At 34.6% G+C, this 17347-nt stretch overlaps 5 protein-coding genes across 5 annotated transcripts in view; 3 read left to right on the forward strand and 2 right to left on the reverse strand.

Moving 5' to 3' along the window:
* Positions 1-961, reverse strand: part of HELRODRAFT_159976 (hypothetical protein) — a gene marked incomplete at both ends in the record, with an annotated part of 2319 nt that extends 1358 nt beyond the window's left edge. The window contains 4 exons of the mRNA XM_009017010.1: positions 3-78; positions 296-376; positions 515-605; positions 885-961. Of these exons, the coding sequence (XP_009015258.1) occupies positions 3-78; positions 296-376; positions 515-605; positions 885-961 (325 nt within the window). The remainder of the gene's footprint in view (positions 1-2; positions 79-295; positions 377-514; positions 606-884) is intronic.
* Positions 962-3488: 2527 nt separating this feature from the next.
* HELRODRAFT_105902 (hypothetical protein) lies at positions 3489-7212 on the reverse strand. The gene is made up of 7 exons (XM_009017011.1): positions 6997-7212; positions 6638-6718; positions 6281-6424; positions 5879-6027; positions 5179-5260; positions 3794-4864; positions 3489-3749 (listed from the first exon to the last, which is right to left on the reverse strand). The coding sequence occupies exons 1-6, from the start codon at positions 7041-7043 to the stop codon at positions 4531-4533; spliced, it is 837 nt and encodes a 278-aa protein (XP_009015259.1). The 5' UTR covers positions 7044-7212; the 3' UTR covers positions 3489-3749; positions 3794-4530.
* Positions 7213-7488: 276 nt separating this feature from the next.
* On the forward strand, positions 7489-10582 carry HELRODRAFT_188219 (hypothetical protein; the record flags this gene model as incomplete). Its single annotated transcript, XM_009017012.1, has 9 exons — positions 7489-7635; positions 8144-8407; positions 8716-8864; positions 8979-9102; positions 9251-9356; positions 9458-9820; positions 10032-10117; positions 10287-10405; positions 10561-10582. Exons 1-9 carry the CDS (start codon positions 7507-7509, stop codon positions 10580-10582), a joined length of 1362 nt encoding a protein of 453 aa, XP_009015260.1. The 5' UTR covers positions 7489-7506.
* Positions 10583-10863: 281 nt separating this feature from the next.
* HELRODRAFT_159979 (hypothetical protein) lies at positions 10864-12882 on the forward strand (the record flags this gene model as incomplete). Its single annotated transcript, XM_009017013.1, has 5 exons — positions 10864-10884; positions 11251-11351; positions 11470-11539; positions 12023-12622; positions 12733-12882. The coding sequence occupies 5 exons, from the start codon at positions 10864-10866 to the stop codon at positions 12880-12882; spliced, it is 942 nt and encodes a 313-aa protein (XP_009015261.1).
* Positions 12883-13240: 358 nt separating this feature from the next.
* HELRODRAFT_184902 (hypothetical protein) lies at positions 13241-17049 on the forward strand. The gene is given in 12 exon segments (XM_009017014.1): positions 13241-13472; positions 13657-13882; positions 14036-14234; positions 14550-14742; positions 14818-14967; positions 15103-15222; positions 15471-15656; positions 15906-16043; positions 16129-16309; positions 16516-16955; positions 16967-16995; positions 17011-17049. The coding sequence occupies 10 exon segments, from the start codon at positions 13368-13370 to the stop codon at positions 16638-16640; spliced, it is 1623 nt and encodes a 540-aa protein (XP_009015262.1). The 5' UTR covers positions 13241-13367; the 3' UTR covers positions 16641-16955; positions 16967-16995; positions 17011-17049.
* Positions 17050-17347: the final 298 nt, after the last annotated feature.

A 17347-nucleotide genomic window follows, 5' to 3' on the forward strand; every position in this document is an offset into this window, starting at 1 on the left:
ACTCTGCTGCTCGTCTAGTTGCTCGTGCCCCTTTCTTTTCTCATATATCTCCATATCTTGTTCTCTTGCATTGGCTACCTATAAAATATAGAATAATTTTTAAAATTTGCACGTTCATGTATAAGTCTCAATCTAAATTATTTCCTAAGTATTTATCAGATATATTAATTGAACCTAAACGCCCCGGTTTACGATCGTCTTCTTCTTCTCGCTTTTTCTTAACTCGTGTTAAACACTCTTTTGCCAAATCTGCTTTTGCTTTTTCTGGTCCTTTTCTCTGGAACTCTCTACCTACTTCTCTGACTACTTCTCCATCACTTGCGAAGTTCAGAGCGGATCTCAAGACCCATCTGTTTTCAAAATTCATTGAGGAGCGCTGTTAAACATCGCGAAAATAGCGCTTTATAAGCTAATTGATTGATTGATTGATTGATACGTCTTTTTTAATAGGAACTCCTCACCACGGTTATTATCAAAAAGATCGTTGATGTATTCAAGTCCATCTTAAAAGTACTTTTTCTTTCTCTAAGATTGCTTCACCGAATTTAGCTTTTATGCATCCAGAAACTGTACAAGCCCTTTTTTCAGTGATTTCTATGATGTTTCTATACATTGCGTTTGTATTGCTGTTTTTGATCTTTTCAATGATTTCTAACTTGTCAATTATTTATTAACTGAAAACGATTCCGTACTTCAACGTCATACTTGACCTTGATCTCATCATTTTGTGACAAACTGACGAAATTCAAACGTCTTGGGGCCACTTCACTACTGATTTTCTTTAACTTTATTCTGATTTTACAAACAACTGGGTTTGACCACTGCCACAATCAGCTCCAGACATTGCCTTTCATTATTTTAATGTAATCAATCCAATTTCTTACATTGTCTCCGGGACTCTTCCAAGTATATTTTCTCCTTGGGCGATTGTCGAACCAGGTGTTGGTAGTAATTTGATCATTTGTGACACACCATTCAATGAACTTTTTTACTCTTACATTTCTTTCACCTATCCCATGATAACCAACCACCATGTATTTTTTCTTGAAGGAAGTATGCAGTTTTTAAAAGATAATAAACGAAAATTGTTCAATAGACTTAAATCGCAATTTCTACGAAATGAAATTTAGTTATTAATTAATTTATTGATAATTCTAAATAATTTTTCTGGTTTTTGTTGGTCTTCATTTCTAATATAAATTGTAATGTCTAGTGACAAAATTTCATGAAAAAGTTCATAAACACGACAAAACCGATTCCGATTCAAAAAATTTATTTGAGAAAAGCGAGTTTTTTCTTTGAATTAAAGAGAAGACGAAATAAAAAAAAGTTCTAATTATGAATGACTGAATTGCTATGTAAAATAAAGCAAGAAGGACAAATTTCACGTCACGTTATGTTAAGCGAGAAAAGCGAGTTTTTTCTTTGAATTAAAGAGAAAACGAAATAAAAAAAAGTTCTAATTATGAATGACTGAATTGCTATGTAAAATAAAGCAAGAAGGACAAATTTTACGTCACGTTATGTTATTTCAGCGCATCTAGTACTAAGATAGTAAGCGAGAGGAAATGGAATATGACGAGATGAAGATTCGGTCTGGTGCGCTATTGGCCCGATTCCAACAAGCGCATCAGAGCGACTTCGCTATTGGTCAGTTTTTTGCATCTGTTCTCCAAGTTTAATAAGGTAATTTCACTCAACGTCTCCAACAAATTGACATTTTGTTGAAAATAACAAGGTAGATGACGGCTTCTCAAACATTTTTCTAACTCCGATATCAAATCGATCAATCTTTGTCCTAGGAACTCTGAAGACCATTCTATGTTACTCGCCACTCTACTGTTAACTCTTAAGAAAATGTTTTTCAGATGGTAGGAAGTTAGAGAGCCTAATGTTGCATCCTTGTTTCTAAAACACTTTAAAACTCTTAAAAGTTTCTTTCGATCGTCAATTGTGCGTGAGAAAATGTTTCTCTCATTGAGACTGAACGATCTCCTCCATGTTAGCTGCCTCAAACTCGCTTCAAAATCCTTTTTTATTTGCTTTGGCACGTAGTATTCGCCGCTGACCAGCTTTAAAGCTGGAATAATGTCCACTGTGAAGTTTATTTCTTTAGGCAGTCTCTATAGTAGGATCGTTTGAGTTTGATTTAAAATAAATTCTCATATCTTGATGTGAAAGCGCTTAACTTTGTTAAAATTTTTAATATCTTTAGAGTTGAAATTGAAAAAAAATTTAATTAACCGGTTTTTTGACGTCTATCTGTATTGCAGGTCCATGTTTTCTGAGCACTATCTTCAGGCCGACGTGTTGAGGAAAGTTCATGCTATTCACCGATTGTTGAATCTTTCCGAAGAATTCATTTGCCACAAGATCAGAGGATAGGTAACCATCATTGTTGAAATACTTTCCAGTTGGCATGGAATCCTGGGACTTTATCAACACATAATTATCGTACCTGGTCGACTTTGTCTGATTGATTGGAAATAATATTTTAAAATGCTACTTTAGATATGAAGATACGAACGACAAAAATATTGAAAAAGACCCAGTTGGCTGGTTGGTTTGAAATTATAAAAATTAATCTGTGTTAGTCGAAAAGTAGGGTTATCATGATTTGCGCTGTGGCGTGGTGATCTGGTTCAAAAGCAAAGATAAGCTCGACTAGTGTATTTACGAATGCTTAATGCATTAATTCGCACGCATATTAGCGATGGATAACTTAAAATTCTTAACGGAAACATGCAACAAGCACCAATCACTCACGGTTAAAATGGTCTGCAGATTCCAAATAAGCATCACGTCAAACTCCATGTCGTGCTGCTTATACAATCTCCCTTTCGCCAACAAGCCTTCGTAAGCACTCCCAACGTGCTCCGAGGTTACGAAGAGGGATTTCGCCTGGAGCGATCCTTTGATCTCATTTATTATTTCGTAAGTGAGTTCTTCGGCGTCTATGATTTCATTTTGAGGAAGAGCATTCGTTCGCGCGTAATTCTCAATGGCTCTGTTGAATTCGAGGCCTTTGTGCCAAGTTTGGTAGTCTAAATGGTTTTTAACGCATGTTTGTTACAATTTTGAATTTAGGATATTTTTATTTTATCTTGATACAAAATTTGTCTGTCGGGCCTAAAAAATTATCTGATTAATGAAGAACGTATTTTATTTAATTCAACTTAATTGATAGTATTAAAATTATGCATTTTGTGTAAACATCTCGTAAATAGTCATTATTATTTATCGAAATCGGAAATCATTTAGCAAACGTTCACGTCAGCCATATACTTATAATAATAATAAATGTAATAGATATTTATATTGTTAGCAGTAGGACACGTTAAGAGAGGAAAGCGACGATTCAGAAATTTCTGTGCCTCTAGTGCTAGCAAGAAGGTTGAAAGGTTATAAAGAAAGGATGAAGATGACGACGACGTGTGATTGATGACGTGTAACAAAATTTTTAACGAATCACAATTTATAACAAAATATAAACTACTTAACATTATTATTATGTTAAAATCACATGAAATATGTTTAAAAAATTGAGGCACATACGATCAAAATCATAAAATTACTCACCTGTATTCATGCTTGTTTGCTGCAGTTCGAATGATCAGTGCCCAAGCAGTTGTGAAACAGAAAGTCGGGTTTTCTAAGGTATGCAAATGACACTCATGCAAAGACAAATAAGTAGTATGGCACTTAATATTCTCATTATTTCAATGAAATCTGCATGGTTTTGTAGCGCCATACTTGCACAACTAGGTTTCATTCCGAATATGCTTAAATTTTTAAATTACATGTTTAAATTGTGATTAAACATAAGCTCTGCTGAGTAATATGGTATTCAAAGTAGGTATATAGGTAGAATCAAATTTTACAAACCTTGATTAGTCCAACTCAACTTTAATAAATGATAAAAAAATCTTCGAAATTACTCTTCGAATAAAAGAAGGAGTGTGCTGTTATTGCCTGAAATATAACAGGACAGTGATTCATTAGTATCAGGATTCCACAATTCTTACTGAAGCATGCTAGCACATTAAGCCAGCTGCTGTGTCAGCTCGTCAAAAATATTTCATAATTTCTAACGAATTACCGATGGCTGTTAAATGGCGTTTATCTGAGATTCGAGGCTAAAATAATTTCAAGATGGTAGTACTTGAAAAGAGACTGTTGCGGTCAAACGCAACCGCAACAAGACATCGATAGATTATAAGGTATGGCATTGTATATAAGATTTCAATTTCAAGTATTGACGACCGAAGAAATAAAAACCGAGTAAGCGTATTCAATGAGTACGTGTGAATTGAGGGCCATGGTATCTTCCCGCGATTAGACATTTTTTTCAAATGAAATTAAAGTAAACAGTAATTAAAAGCGCAACTAATATCTCACAGATTATTAACACAAATGAGCGTCCATACAGAACAATCAGTCAATCAACCAGTCAGTCAATCAACCAGCCAGTCAATCATTCAGTCAATCAATCAATCAATCAACCAATCATCCAGCCAGCCAACTGAATCATCAAGTACTGTTGAAATCCATATTTCTTGTGGTTGTTTTCTTAATGAGTTGCTTAAACTGAGTCAGAATGTGCCCCTCCTTCTTCATCCTCTCCTCGTGGTTGAATTTCGCCAGGGCCCGTTTCTCGTCCGCACTGTAGATCTGGTTCTCCTTCCTCAGACGCACAGCTTCCATCCTCCGATGACGACTGCCACTCATGACGTAGCCCACATCTTCAAACTCTTGGATCTCGTTGGAAGTCAGCCCGATTTCACCTCTCCTTGGTATCCGCTTGCCCTCCGCGATGTAGGCTGCCATGGCTGCACCTTCACCGGGTAACAGGGCTTTGCCGAAACTGCGTGTTGTTGTTGTGTGGTTATATATGCATGTGGTTATATGTGCGTGTTATAATGTGTGCGCGTATGCGTGTGATTTTATGTTGCAGTGTGTGAGTTATATTGTGCATTAAAAAAGATATGTACACAAGAATATTGTGGTAATGGAATTTTCCTAATATTATCTTATTGATATTATATTGTAAATGAGCAAATGAATGAATAAATGAATGAACAGATGAATGAATGACAGACTGAATGAATGATTGAAAAAGCGAATAAGTGAATAAAGGAGCAAACAAACAAATGAATGATTGAATGAAAAAACACTCACTCCATCCTAGTGAGACCACCAGCTTCAATAACGTTTTCAGGTTCTGGCCCAACCACTTCTGTTTCATTGTTCAACTTTGGTTCTGTGGTTTTTTTTGTAATGTGATTCAATTATTATTATTGTTATTAATTCCGTCATCATAAGTATTATTATTTGGCTAGTTTTTACACAGGACGCCCTTCCTTACGCAACCACAGTTATAAGCGGTGGGCCTAGCCTTTGATGATCCAACATCACTCACAAGGCAGTGAGGGTCAGTTTAATGTCATAACCAGGACACTGTCATAACCAGGACACGAGATTGAGATTGCGGTGGTATGGACATGTGTTGAGAAGGGATGAAAGGGTCGGGATTAGGCGAGCGTTGGAGTTCGAGGTTGAAGGAGTGGTAGGAAGGGGTCGTCCGCGATTGGGATGGAGAGAGCAGGTGGAGAAGGACAGGGTGAAAGCGGGGTTGCGTGATACTGAGGCGAGTGACAGATGTGGATGGCGTCGAGGGGTATTTCGGTTTCATCATAGGTGGCCAAACGGCAACCCCCGATCTCGGGAAAAATGCCGTCTAAACGTGTGTTGTTGTTGTTTGGTTGTTGTTGTATTAATTATTATTATTATGAGCCATATAGCAAAATGGAAGTTTGATTTAGCTAAGAACTGAAAAACATAAAAATTTGGGAGGAAAAAAAATGTTTGTCTTATTTACTTTTTTTCTCAACCCAAACGAAGTCACCATCTCCATCGTCGTCCTCCTCCTCATCGTCGTCTTCATCATCATCACCATTAATTTCTTTTTTAATGCCATTTTGGATCATAACATCATCGGAGTCACTGCTTTTTCCACACTTCTTATGTCTAAATAATATAAATGAAAAAATGTATAAATAATAATTACAATAACCAGGAAACCCTCACAAACTAGGCAATAGAAAGAAATAAATCTGCATATATACAAAACAAAACCATACGTACACATAAGCAAACATAAAATTGTACATACAAAGACACACATACATAATTATGCAAGAAATGATACAACAAATACCAATATATGTACCATAGAGAAATGCCAAATTATACAATACAAAAGAATACAAAAAACAAATACTTTTTATGTTTCTTATGCTTCTTGTGCTTTTTCTTCTTCTTCTCTGTTTTGTTCTTTTTGTGGTGGCGTTGGTTTGAGGTGTGGTGACTTTTATCACCCATAATTATTCTGTTATTTTTTTCCATGGGTGTTTCTGAATCGGTGCTTTAAAAAATGATAAATCATAATTATTCTGTTATTTTTTTCCATGGGTGTTTCTGAATCGGTGCTTTAAAAAATGATAAATCATTAATTAAAGTTAATAAATAAATGTTATAAACTATTAATTAAAAATTACTTCTAACTGAGGTTTTAATTAAAATAATAATTATTGTTATAATAAAAATAAACATTATTATAGTTGACCTTTGAACTTACTCAAGGTCAGGCCGTTCAGGGCTCCTTTCCCAAGATACATTGTAGCGCCCTAGTCCTATTTTTTCTCGTTCCTTTCTTCGACTATATAAAATTTTAATTTAAAAATATTTTCAGTGTTTAGCTTTTTTAGTAAGTAATACTAATAAAAATAAGCATACAATTAAATTAAAATTAAATTAGAATTAGACTTTAGAGTTGAATAGAAAACAAAACATTTTATTTATTCAAAATAAATTTTAATAATTGAATAAAATAATTTAAAATATGAATAAATAAATAAATAAATAAAATAAATTTACTTTTCAACTTAGTAAAACGTAAAAGTAAAACCGAACGAAAAACGTAAAACAAAAACCTACATTTCAATTAATTTCTCATGCTGGTCAACCCCGACGGCGACCGCCATTTTTAAAAAATTTCACTGACACTTATATTTATTAATATATGTTACTAATTGAATTATTTTGCTCAAAAATTATTTATTTTATACTAACTAACTGGTCGGTTTATTTATTTAATTTTTCTAAATAAAAAATTAGATCTAAACGTGAGAAAAGGCGTTCACGAAAACAAAAGCAGATATGGAAAGCCATTGTTAAAGTTTTAATTGAAAAATTTTTTAATCAAAGAGTTTGCGATTTTGTGTTTGAAATATTAAAAAAATAAATAAAAAAAATAAAATTTATGTAATTTAATTTAAATTTTATTAGTATAACAAGTATTTTACAGATAAAAAATTTTTAACGCTGTAACTTAAATTTAAATTTGTTTACTTTGTTTAACTTTCGATGTCAGTCAATATTTACTATAGCGATAATATCTTGCACGAGGCTTTTAAAAAATTTTGTTAAATTATATCTCCTATTTTAATGGTTAAAATGTCTGACTCGCAAAAAACGACAAAAAAAGAACTTCGATTATTTTCTAAAAAACGGAAACTTGAATCATTTTTAGAATTAATCAAAGATGATCGGGAGACCTCAAAAAAGTTGCGTTTACGTTTAGTAAGTTTAGAGTTGGCTTTTGGGATTTTTCATTTATCATTTTCATTTGGTTACTGATTTTTATTAGTGATTGCTTGATTAGAAATTAATTTATTAAGATTCAATAAAATTAGTGGCAAATAGATGGATAGGTCCATTCCATATCAGTCGTGTTTTATCTCATTTTTTATTTTTTTAAAATTTAATTAAAAATCACTAAATCATTTAATTGTCTTTTATGATAAAATTAATAATGGATTTCAATTTACTTTAAATTAATTTAGAAAGGTAAAATAAATTGAATCAATATACTTGTCATTTTTAATTATTCTTTTTCATATTTTTAATATGGATTCATTACATTATTAGGATTAGAATTAGTTAGATCATGATTAGATTAGCAATTAGCAGTTGTAATTAGCACTACTCCATGGCACTGAAAAATTGATCAAATTGATATCAAATACATAGGTATACAGTTTCTGTGATTCTCTCATTTGACATTTTTGTTTCAAAATTTCAGAAAAAATCCAAAAATGATAAAAAAAAAAGTTCCAGTAACAATCCCAGAAAAGACCACAAAATTGCCACTAAAACTTCTACCAGTACCAGTGATGATGACATCTCCAAAGAAAGTACAGAAGACATCAACAAAGATAATAAACTGGACGTGACCAAAGATAGTGAATGTGATTCGCCCCCATTTAAAAAAACTAAACTAAATCTGTCTGAAGATGAGATGAAAAAAATAAGAGAAGAAATAAGATTGAGACAGAAAGCTGCCATGGTACTGTCCTTTTTGGTTATTTTGATATAAGTTCATTTTTTAGTTTATTTTGTTTTTTTCTGTTTTTAAGTTTTATTCAATGTTTTTCTTTATAAAATATGTATTTTTCAAACTCTATATAAAAACCTTACATTGAACTCTCTCTGATCAACATTGATATTTTTTTCTAATATCTTCAAATCTCTTTATACATAAAAACATACACTCCTTGTTGGGTGTATGTATTTATTTGTATGCATGTAACTAACAAACTAACAAATCAGCCTCACAAAACACACTCACAAACCAACACATACACACAAACACAGGAATTCCCAAAGATATTTTTAACACTGGACCCCCATACATTCAAGCACCAACCTCACACACATGACGGCCGACCGATACTATACATTCAAGATATACAACATTTGATACTGCACGCGACTCAAGGACATACTACTAGCTATAAACCTAGGTTTGTTGATGTGCGTGTGTAGTGTGTGCACGCGTGTGTGTGTGGTGTTTGTGTGTGCGTGTGTGTGTGTGCGTGTTTGATAATATTTCTATTATTATTTTTATAATTCACTAGGTGGTGTAAGCTATTAAGAACTCAAAAAGTTTCAAAAGTCCTCCTCATTATTGTTGATGGTGCTTCTTGCCAAGATTATTACACCGACAGTTCCATGTCTTTTTTGAAGGCTAACTTTGAAATGGTTTGATTTTTTTTATAATAATAATAATAATTATTATTATTATTAATAATTAATTTAATTTACTCTCTCTCTCTCTCTCTCTTTCTCTCTCGCTCTCCTAAATCATCATCATCCTCACTATCTCTCCCAATTTGAATTGGCCAATTAGAGCCTGGAATTCATAAGCCCCTCCCAATATTCTCGCTCTCTCACTGGCGAACTGTTCAACATTCCAGTCAGTAACAGGAAGTCCTTGGATGAGTTTCAACAATCTGGTTACCATTATAATTATTTGTTGTTGTTGTTGTTGTTGCTGCTGCTGCTGCCGTTGTTGCTATTATCATAATACCAATTTTTAATCTATTTTGAATCTTAGGCTTCAAGACAAGCCTCTCAAAATCGTGCAGCGTCGACAACAACAACAACAACGTCACTAACGTAGGCAACAACAACAACGACAATATCAACAAAAACATCAACAAACGCGACACTGATGATGCTAAAGCAGACGCAACAAACAACAACAACATTAACAACAACAACAACACCAGTAATTACTACTACAACAATTTTTTCAACAACACATTCAAGCCGCCAAACGACAAGACATCAACGTCAGTAGTGGCATCGCCGATGACGTCATCTGTGACGTCACCGCTACCAGCTACTAAATTTGATTTGATGTTGACTGTTGATGAGATGAAAATGGAAGGATACACTCTGCCATTGGCTCATCATGGTTGCTTTGTTGTTTGTTCATTTGTTCGTTCGTTCGTTTGTTTGTTTGTCGGTTGGTTGGTTGTTTGTTCATTCATTTGTTTGTTTGATTTGTGGTTGGTTGGGGGTTTGTTGGTCGTTCGTTCGCTCGTTTGTTCGTTCATTTGTTGTTAAATTAATCAATTTATTTTATTTCATCTCAATTAATAAATCTATTTTTTTTTCTAACCCAGTAAAATCAGGAAAGTATGTTTTTTCAAAAGATACGTACATTGTGCCTAGCGATAAAAGCCCTATATTTGCCGTGGACTGCGAGATGGTGAGGCTGATGACGATCTTGTTTCACACACACACACACACATCTATATACTGTGTCACATACACGCACACACATGCACATCTATACATTGTGTCACACGCACGCACATGCACGCGCACACACGCACACACACGCACACTTCTATATACTTATGTATCAATCTACGTAGGTTGAAACATTGAAGAGCCAATCGGAGCTTGCCTGGATATCAGTCGTGAATGAGGGTATGGAGTGCATCTATGAATCTCTCGTTAGGCCCGAATATCCCGTCACTGATTATCTTACTAGGTTCTTTTTTTTGTTGTTTGTTTGTGTTTTGAATTCTATGTTTTTTTGTTCGTGTGTGTATGTGCGTTTGTCTGTGATATGAAAATTACGTAGAGATGTCAAAGGCGTTTAAATATAACCAAAAAATTTGAAAAAATACTTCAAATTTTGATTAGAAAACTTACAACCACAATATAATACAAGTGGACGCGCTCCCTAGCAGATAATTAAACATGCTTTCTATCATATTCTGAAATAACTAATCATTCAGCTTTTTTTTGCGAATTGTTTTCACACACACACACACACGCACGCATACACACACACACGCACGCATACACACACACAAACAAACACACAGATATAGTGGCATAACAGAGCAGTTACTGGCTCCCATAAAAACAACATTGGAGGATGTTCAACATCATCTGCAACGAATTTTTCCACCAGATGTCATCCTAGCCGGTCAGTCACTCAATATGGACCTTAATGCTATGAAGGTGAGTGAGTGAGTGAGTGAGTGAGTGAGTGAGTGAGTGAGTGAGTGAAAGAGTCAATCAATCTTCGTTTATAGTCTCCATCCGTTATGGGTCGGACGAGTGAGTGAAAGAGTAAATGAAGGAGTGTATAAACGAAGGAGTGAATAAATGTGCAAGTGAATGAGTGAATATTTGAAAGTGTTTGATTAAATGAAAGAATAAATGAAATGAATGAATGAATATTTGATTGAATGAATCAATTAAATAATTAATGAAAAAATGAGTGGCCATCTACCGTGTGTTTTAATGATAAAAACAAATAAATTGACTGACGATGTTAATACTTTGTACACACACGCACACACCCACACACGCACACACACACAGATGTACCATCCATTTGTCATAGACACATCATGTCTGTACAATCTCTCAGGGCAAAAGCACTGCAAATCAAATCTTAAGACATTGGCCAGCGTGTTCCTCAAGTTAGAGCCTGAGAGTTATTGTCGTTATCATTGCTATTGGCGTTGTTGTTATTGTTATTGTATAATTTGTATTGTTGTTTGTATTATTGTTATTTGTATTATTATTTTGTATCTTTAGTCGGAGTATTCAGAGGAATGGTTGCCTAGGTCACAATCCTAGAGAGGATGCTGAAGCTGTCATGATGCTGGTGAAGAAGAAACTGAAGAACGGTTGGCTGGCTGGTTGAGTGAGTGAGTGATTGAGTGAGTGAGAGATTGGTTGGTTGATTGATTGATTGATTGGTTGATTGATTGGTTGAATGAAAGATTGATAAGTGAGTGATTGAGTGAGTGATTGAAGAAATGAATGAATGAATGAATGAATGGATGGATGGATGGATGGATGGATGGATGAATGAATGAATGAGTTGCTGATTATTTGAATGATTGATTGGTTAACAGACTGACTGACCGATTTTACGTCCATTCTGTTAGGTCTGAGTTACGGCAATGTGATGAATGGATGGTCATTTGGTCAACTGAAAAATGATGACGGCGATGATGATGATGACGATAGTCATGATGACGATAATGGTGACGACGATAGTGATGATGATGATAACAAGAACAACAACAACAACAATAATAACGACAATAATAATAAAAAAACTACTACTACTACTGCTGGTAAGAATAATAACAGTAGCGATAATAAAGTTGACGAGGTCGTAATAAGAAGAGGTGTCAATCGCGACAACGACAATGATGAAGATATAAGTGACGGTATATCTTGTAATGTAGCCTCTAAAGATAACAACAACAACAACAACAATGTTGATGACGTCACACATGAGGACAAATGCAGTCAACCACAGGAACCGGAAAACCACCGCCATCTTGATGACAAACAACAACAGCAACAAATTTCGATGTTTTTTCGCCTAAACAAGCACACAACGTCACTATTCAAACTTCTCGTCAGGGATAGGAAAAAAGCCGCCATCTTGGGCCTACCTAACTTTCTAACTTCCCTAAAACAGCAACACAACAGCATCAACACAAACGATCCGGATTTCAAACAATTTATAAAAGTCATAAAAGATGGTGATGACGATTATGATGGTGGGGACGACGAAAATGAAGATGGCGATGTTTTGGATAAAAAGATGATGAGGAGATGTAGGGAGGAATTAGAGTCTGGGGATAGCTCGTTTCTGATTGGTCGGTTTTGCAGCGTTGGGCGGAGTCTCGATTGCACTGAAAATAAAGTTCATTGTGCTAGATGTCTGAAGGTTAGAAATTTGATTGGTTGCTAAGTGTTCGGCGTTTTTACGTTCTTACTGCTTCTAATTTTTATGTTAATGTTAGTTTACCTCAATAAATGAAATAATGATTTCAACAGAGGTCACTGAAGAGTACGGACAAGCACATTAAGAAACTGTACAATGCACTGCCAGAGAAGAGTTTGATGATCGTCTTGCTGGCCGGCAGGTCGTCTGGACCTGACAACTTCAATGGGCTGTGTCTTGTCAAAGTCAAAACTGCCCAATGAAATTCTTCTTAATTGTAATATAGCTAAGAATTTTATTTGGTTTTGACATAGTTCAATAGTTCTTTATTGTTAAGATTTTGAACAATTTTATTTTATTTGCTTGTTAATTTTTTAAAACAAACTTAAAAGAAAAAATGCTCTCTAGATATTTCTTTGGATTATGTGGAGAGCATTGTACGTATATAGGAGTGTTTTCTTGGTGAAAGTAACACAAAATTTTCGTAAAAATAATTTTACCGAAAATAAAAATCATTAAATAATAGTGTAATATTCAGATATTCCAAATTTAATCAACATCGATTCTAGTTATGTGAGCCAGCAGCTATGTTAACTACCTATTAAATTTCATACCAGCTAGTTTTGTTTCTATGTAAGGAAAAATTTTTAATCGTTGTTGCATTCAGCTTTCCAGAATTTTTTCAGTTATCGCTCGCTCCGTTTAATCCACAGTCATCCAGATTATTTTGAATTTTTTTTAATTTAAAATGGCGTCAGTTGGAACGTTGGCATTTGATGAATATGGTCGGCCATTTTTGATCTTGAAGGACCAAGACAAGCAGAAACGCCTGACCGGCTTAGACGCCCACAAAGTTCGCCTTTTTTCATTTCAAAAATCTAAAAATAAAATGTTTCTTTGTTCCGTATTATTTTGTTGGGTTTATAAACCGGAATTTGCTTGTTTCAATTAGGGTTTTGATATTAAATGTCTGACTGGTTTTTACTAACTTTCCTAATGCCAGTGTGGGATGAGAAGTTATTGGTTATTTTTTTCAGAGCCATATTTTGGCCGGAAAAGCTGTGGCGGACATTTTGAAAACTTCTCTGGGGCCAAAAGGCCTGGACAAGATGTTAGTGTCAAGTGATGGAGATGTGACTATCACAAACGATGGGGCAACGATTCTGGATCAGATGGATATCGAACATCAAATTGCTAAACTTCTTGTTCAGCTGTCAAAATCTCAAGATGATGAGATTGGGGATGGTACAACTGGAGTTGTAGGTTGTATATGGGGTTTTTCAACATTAATTAATACAATAATAAACATTATTAATATAATTAATTGAGAGTTTTTTATAATTAGGTTTATAATTAATTTATTCAAAAACAAACATTTGAATATAAGCAAACTTAACTGTATCAATCACCAATTAGTGCTAGCTGGTGGCCTATTAGAGCAGGCAGAACAGTTGCTAGACAGAGGAATTCATCCAATTAGAATAGCTGATGGTTATGAAATGGCAGCCCACATTGCCATTGAAGAACTCAAAAGAATCTCAGAGTACTTTCCAGTTGATATGAATAATCTGGAACCTCTGATCCAGACTGCCATGACAACGCTTAGTTCTAAAATGTTTGTCTAGATTTTTATTCATCAACTATTATTAGCTAAATGTTGAATGAACTTTCTTTCTATGTTCACTTTATTTTTATCATCTTTTTTGTTTGCTAAATGGTTGAGTACTAAAAAAATATTAGTCAATCATTTGTTAACTTTATCTGCTAACTTGGTCAATGTTATAATGCTATAAAGGTTTTGGGTTACTGTACTGATTCATAACATTTTGATTACGCTTTTTATTATGACCTCTTTATCCAAAAAATTTTATAACCCTTCATAAATGATATTTTAAAAGTTTTCTTTTCAAAATAAAATCTCCCTCTCCAGTGTTAATAAATGTCACAGACAAATGGCAGAGATTGCAGTGAATGCTGTGCTATCGGTGGCTGACTTTGAGAGGAAGGATGTCGATTTCGAGTTGATAAAAGTCGAAGGTAAAGTTGGAGGCAAGATGGAGGAAACCATGCTGGTTAAAGGGGTTATAGTTGACAAGGATTTCAGTCATCCACAAATGCCTAAGGTTCGTTGTTTATTGCTTTAAATTATGCTAATTTTATGATAATTAAATGACGATTGTTTCATTCACATTACATAGCATGTAACAGATGCAAAGATAGCCATCTTGACATGTCCATTCGAGCCCCCAAAACCAAAGACTAAAAGTAAGGTAGAGATTCAATCTATAGAAGATTATAAAAAGTTGCAAGAATATGAAGCTGCAAAATTCGACGAAATGATCAAGCAGGTATGTTGTAGGGCTATAATTAAGTTTAAATTGCTGTAGCTGTATTGTATATATATATATAAGTGAGTAAATTTATCATAATTATTTTCATCTTCGTCATCACCATAATGACCATCTCATCATCGTAACTTGAAGGTGAAGGACACAGGGGCCAACCTGGTCATCTGTCAGTGGGGATTTGATGATGAGGCCAACCATTTGTTGCTTCAGAGGCAACTGCCTGCTGTAAGATGGGTAGGAGGTCCTGAGATTGAGGTGAATTTGTTTTCTTATTTCATTCTTTTATTCATTCATTTGTTCATTCATTCATTCACATTGTTATTCTTTGGTTAGCGCATTTTACGCTGGTTCTTTTCTTTGTATTTGGTTTACTCTATAACTCTATATTCCTTCTGAATAGTGAAATCATAATGAAAATGAAATATCACAAACTCCCACACCACACACACATACACATGCATTCGCAAACACATTCACACGCACACAAATTTTTTACACTCCAGCTTATCGCCATAGCAACTGGTGGCAGAATTGTGCCTCGATTTTCCGAGCTGACTCCTGAGAAATTGGGTCACGCTGGCATAGTTAGGGAATTGACCTTTGGCACTTCCAAGGACAAGATGTTGGTCATTGAAGACTGCAAAAACAGCAGGGCTGTCACTATTTTCATCAGAGGGGGGAACAAAATGGTTGGTTTGGGTTATTGGTTAGTTATTTGAATGGATTTTTAAGTTTATTTGCTGTGTATATTTCTTACATTTTTATTGCTCTTTGTGAAGCTTAGTAGGATTGTTGATTTAGTATGTTTCATGAAACATTTAATAAAAGGTCTATCAATCATTGAGTCTGATTTTATCAGTTAATCATATAATCCATCCAGAATTAATCCACAACCGACCAATCATCTGTCATCACCCATTCAACCAACAACCAATCAGATTGTAGATGAGGCCAAACGTAGCATTCATGATGCCCTCTGTGTGGTCAGGAATCTCGTTAAAGACAACAGGGTGGTCTATGGGGGTGGAGCCTCTGAAATCGCTTGCTCATTGGCTGTCAAGAAACAATCAGATAAGGTTATTATTAATAATATTGAATTAAATTAATTAAATTCGGTTAGAATAACTTGTTTAATTAATCCATTTCTAATCACTTTTCAAGATCTCGACATTGGAACAGTATGCAATGAGGGCTTTTGGCGACGCCCTTGAGAGCATTCCATTGGCTCTTGCCGAGAACTCTGGTCTAGCACCCATTCAGACATTGGCCGAAATTAAGAGTCAACAGATTGCACAGAGTAACCCGAGATTAGGGATTGATTGTATGGGAATAGGATCAAATGGTTGGTTTTAGGAGTTGGTGGCTGTTGAATTGATTGATTGGAAGGATTGATTGATTGATTGAGATAACTGATTATCTCTCTCTCTCTCTCTCTCTCTCTCTCTTTCCCTCTCTCTCTATTTCCCTCCCTCTCTCTCTCTCTCTCTCTCTCTCTCTCTCTCTCTCTCGTACACAGACACACACATACATGTACACACAACCTCACAGATATGAAATCTCAGTACGTGATAGAGACTCTACTGTCAAAGAAACAGCAAATAATGCTGGCGACCCAAGTTGTCAGGATGATTCTCAAGATCGATGACATCAGGGCACCTCAAGATAAATTCTAATCATAATTTAATGATTGATAGGAATCAAATTATGATAATATTTTTATTATATTATAATATAATTACTAATGTTTTTACCTTTCTCTGTGTTTTTTGTTCTTGCCTTGTCTAAATTTTGTTAGTTCTTTCTCTCCTACTACTGCGACAAATGTCACGTATTCTTAGGGTTTATTTATACAGTTTTTGTGTGTTTTTTTTAAATAAATAAATCAATCAATAGATAAATAAGCGATTTTAATAAAGTTTGCCTAAAGGAAGTTTATATTTCTAATTTTATTTGTGTTCGGCTGTCATCGTTTAACGCTAGAAACGTGAGTAACAACTATCTATACAATGGTTTTATATTTTATTAAGGTTTACAGGTATTCATTTAACTTTCAAGTTTACTAGAGTTGTAATAAAATTTCCTTTAAGTAAATAAAGAAAAAAGTTGGCTTGAACTTTTTTTGACGGTACCTATATATGTGGTGTCTTGGGTATGCTTTCGTGAAGGAATAGCTTGTTTATACACATTGTATTTTTGGCTGTTATACGCGAATTTGATTTACGGTTTGCAGTGCGTTATTCGTGTATTCTGAAGAAGCAACTTGTCAAACATGGGTTGGAGCGTGTATGCTTATTATATACTGGTAAGACCGTGTATATTTATTATGTATCGGGTGGGGCGCTTTTCGCCTGGTGTGTATCTCGTCGTGTATGCGTACGTG

This window comes from Helobdella robusta, assembly GCF_000326865.2.
Source record: "Helobdella robusta unplaced genomic scaffold HELROscaffold_2, whole genome shotgun sequence".
Classification (NCBI taxonomy): Eukaryota; Metazoa; Annelida; class Clitellata; order Rhynchobdellida; family Glossiphoniidae; genus Helobdella; species Helobdella robusta.

Coding starts and splice junctions, on each gene's coding strand:
- HELRODRAFT_105902 (XM_009017011.1), bottom strand. CDS start 7,043: ATGGCGGTCGCCGTCGGGGTTGACCAGCATGAGAAATTAATTGAAAT. Junction 6,719..6,996: donor CATGAGAAATTAATTGAAAT/GTAGGTTTTTGT, acceptor AATTTTATATAG/TCGAAGAAAGGAACGAGAAA. Junction 6,028..6,280: donor AAGCATAAGAAACATAAAAA/GTATTTGTTTTT, acceptor TATATTATTTAG/ACATAAGAAGTGTGGAAAAA.
- HELRODRAFT_184902 (XM_009017014.1), top strand. CDS start 13,368: ATGGCGTCAGTTGGAACGTTGGCATTTGATGAATATGGTCGGCCATTT. Junction 14,968..15,102: donor TCGACGAAATGATCAAGCAG/GTATGTTGTAGG, acceptor CGTAACTTGAAG/GTGAAGGACACAGGGGCCAA. Junction 15,657..15,905: donor TCAGAGGGGGGAACAAAATG/GTTGGTTTGGGT, acceptor ACAACCAATCAG/ATTGTAGATGAGGCCAAACG.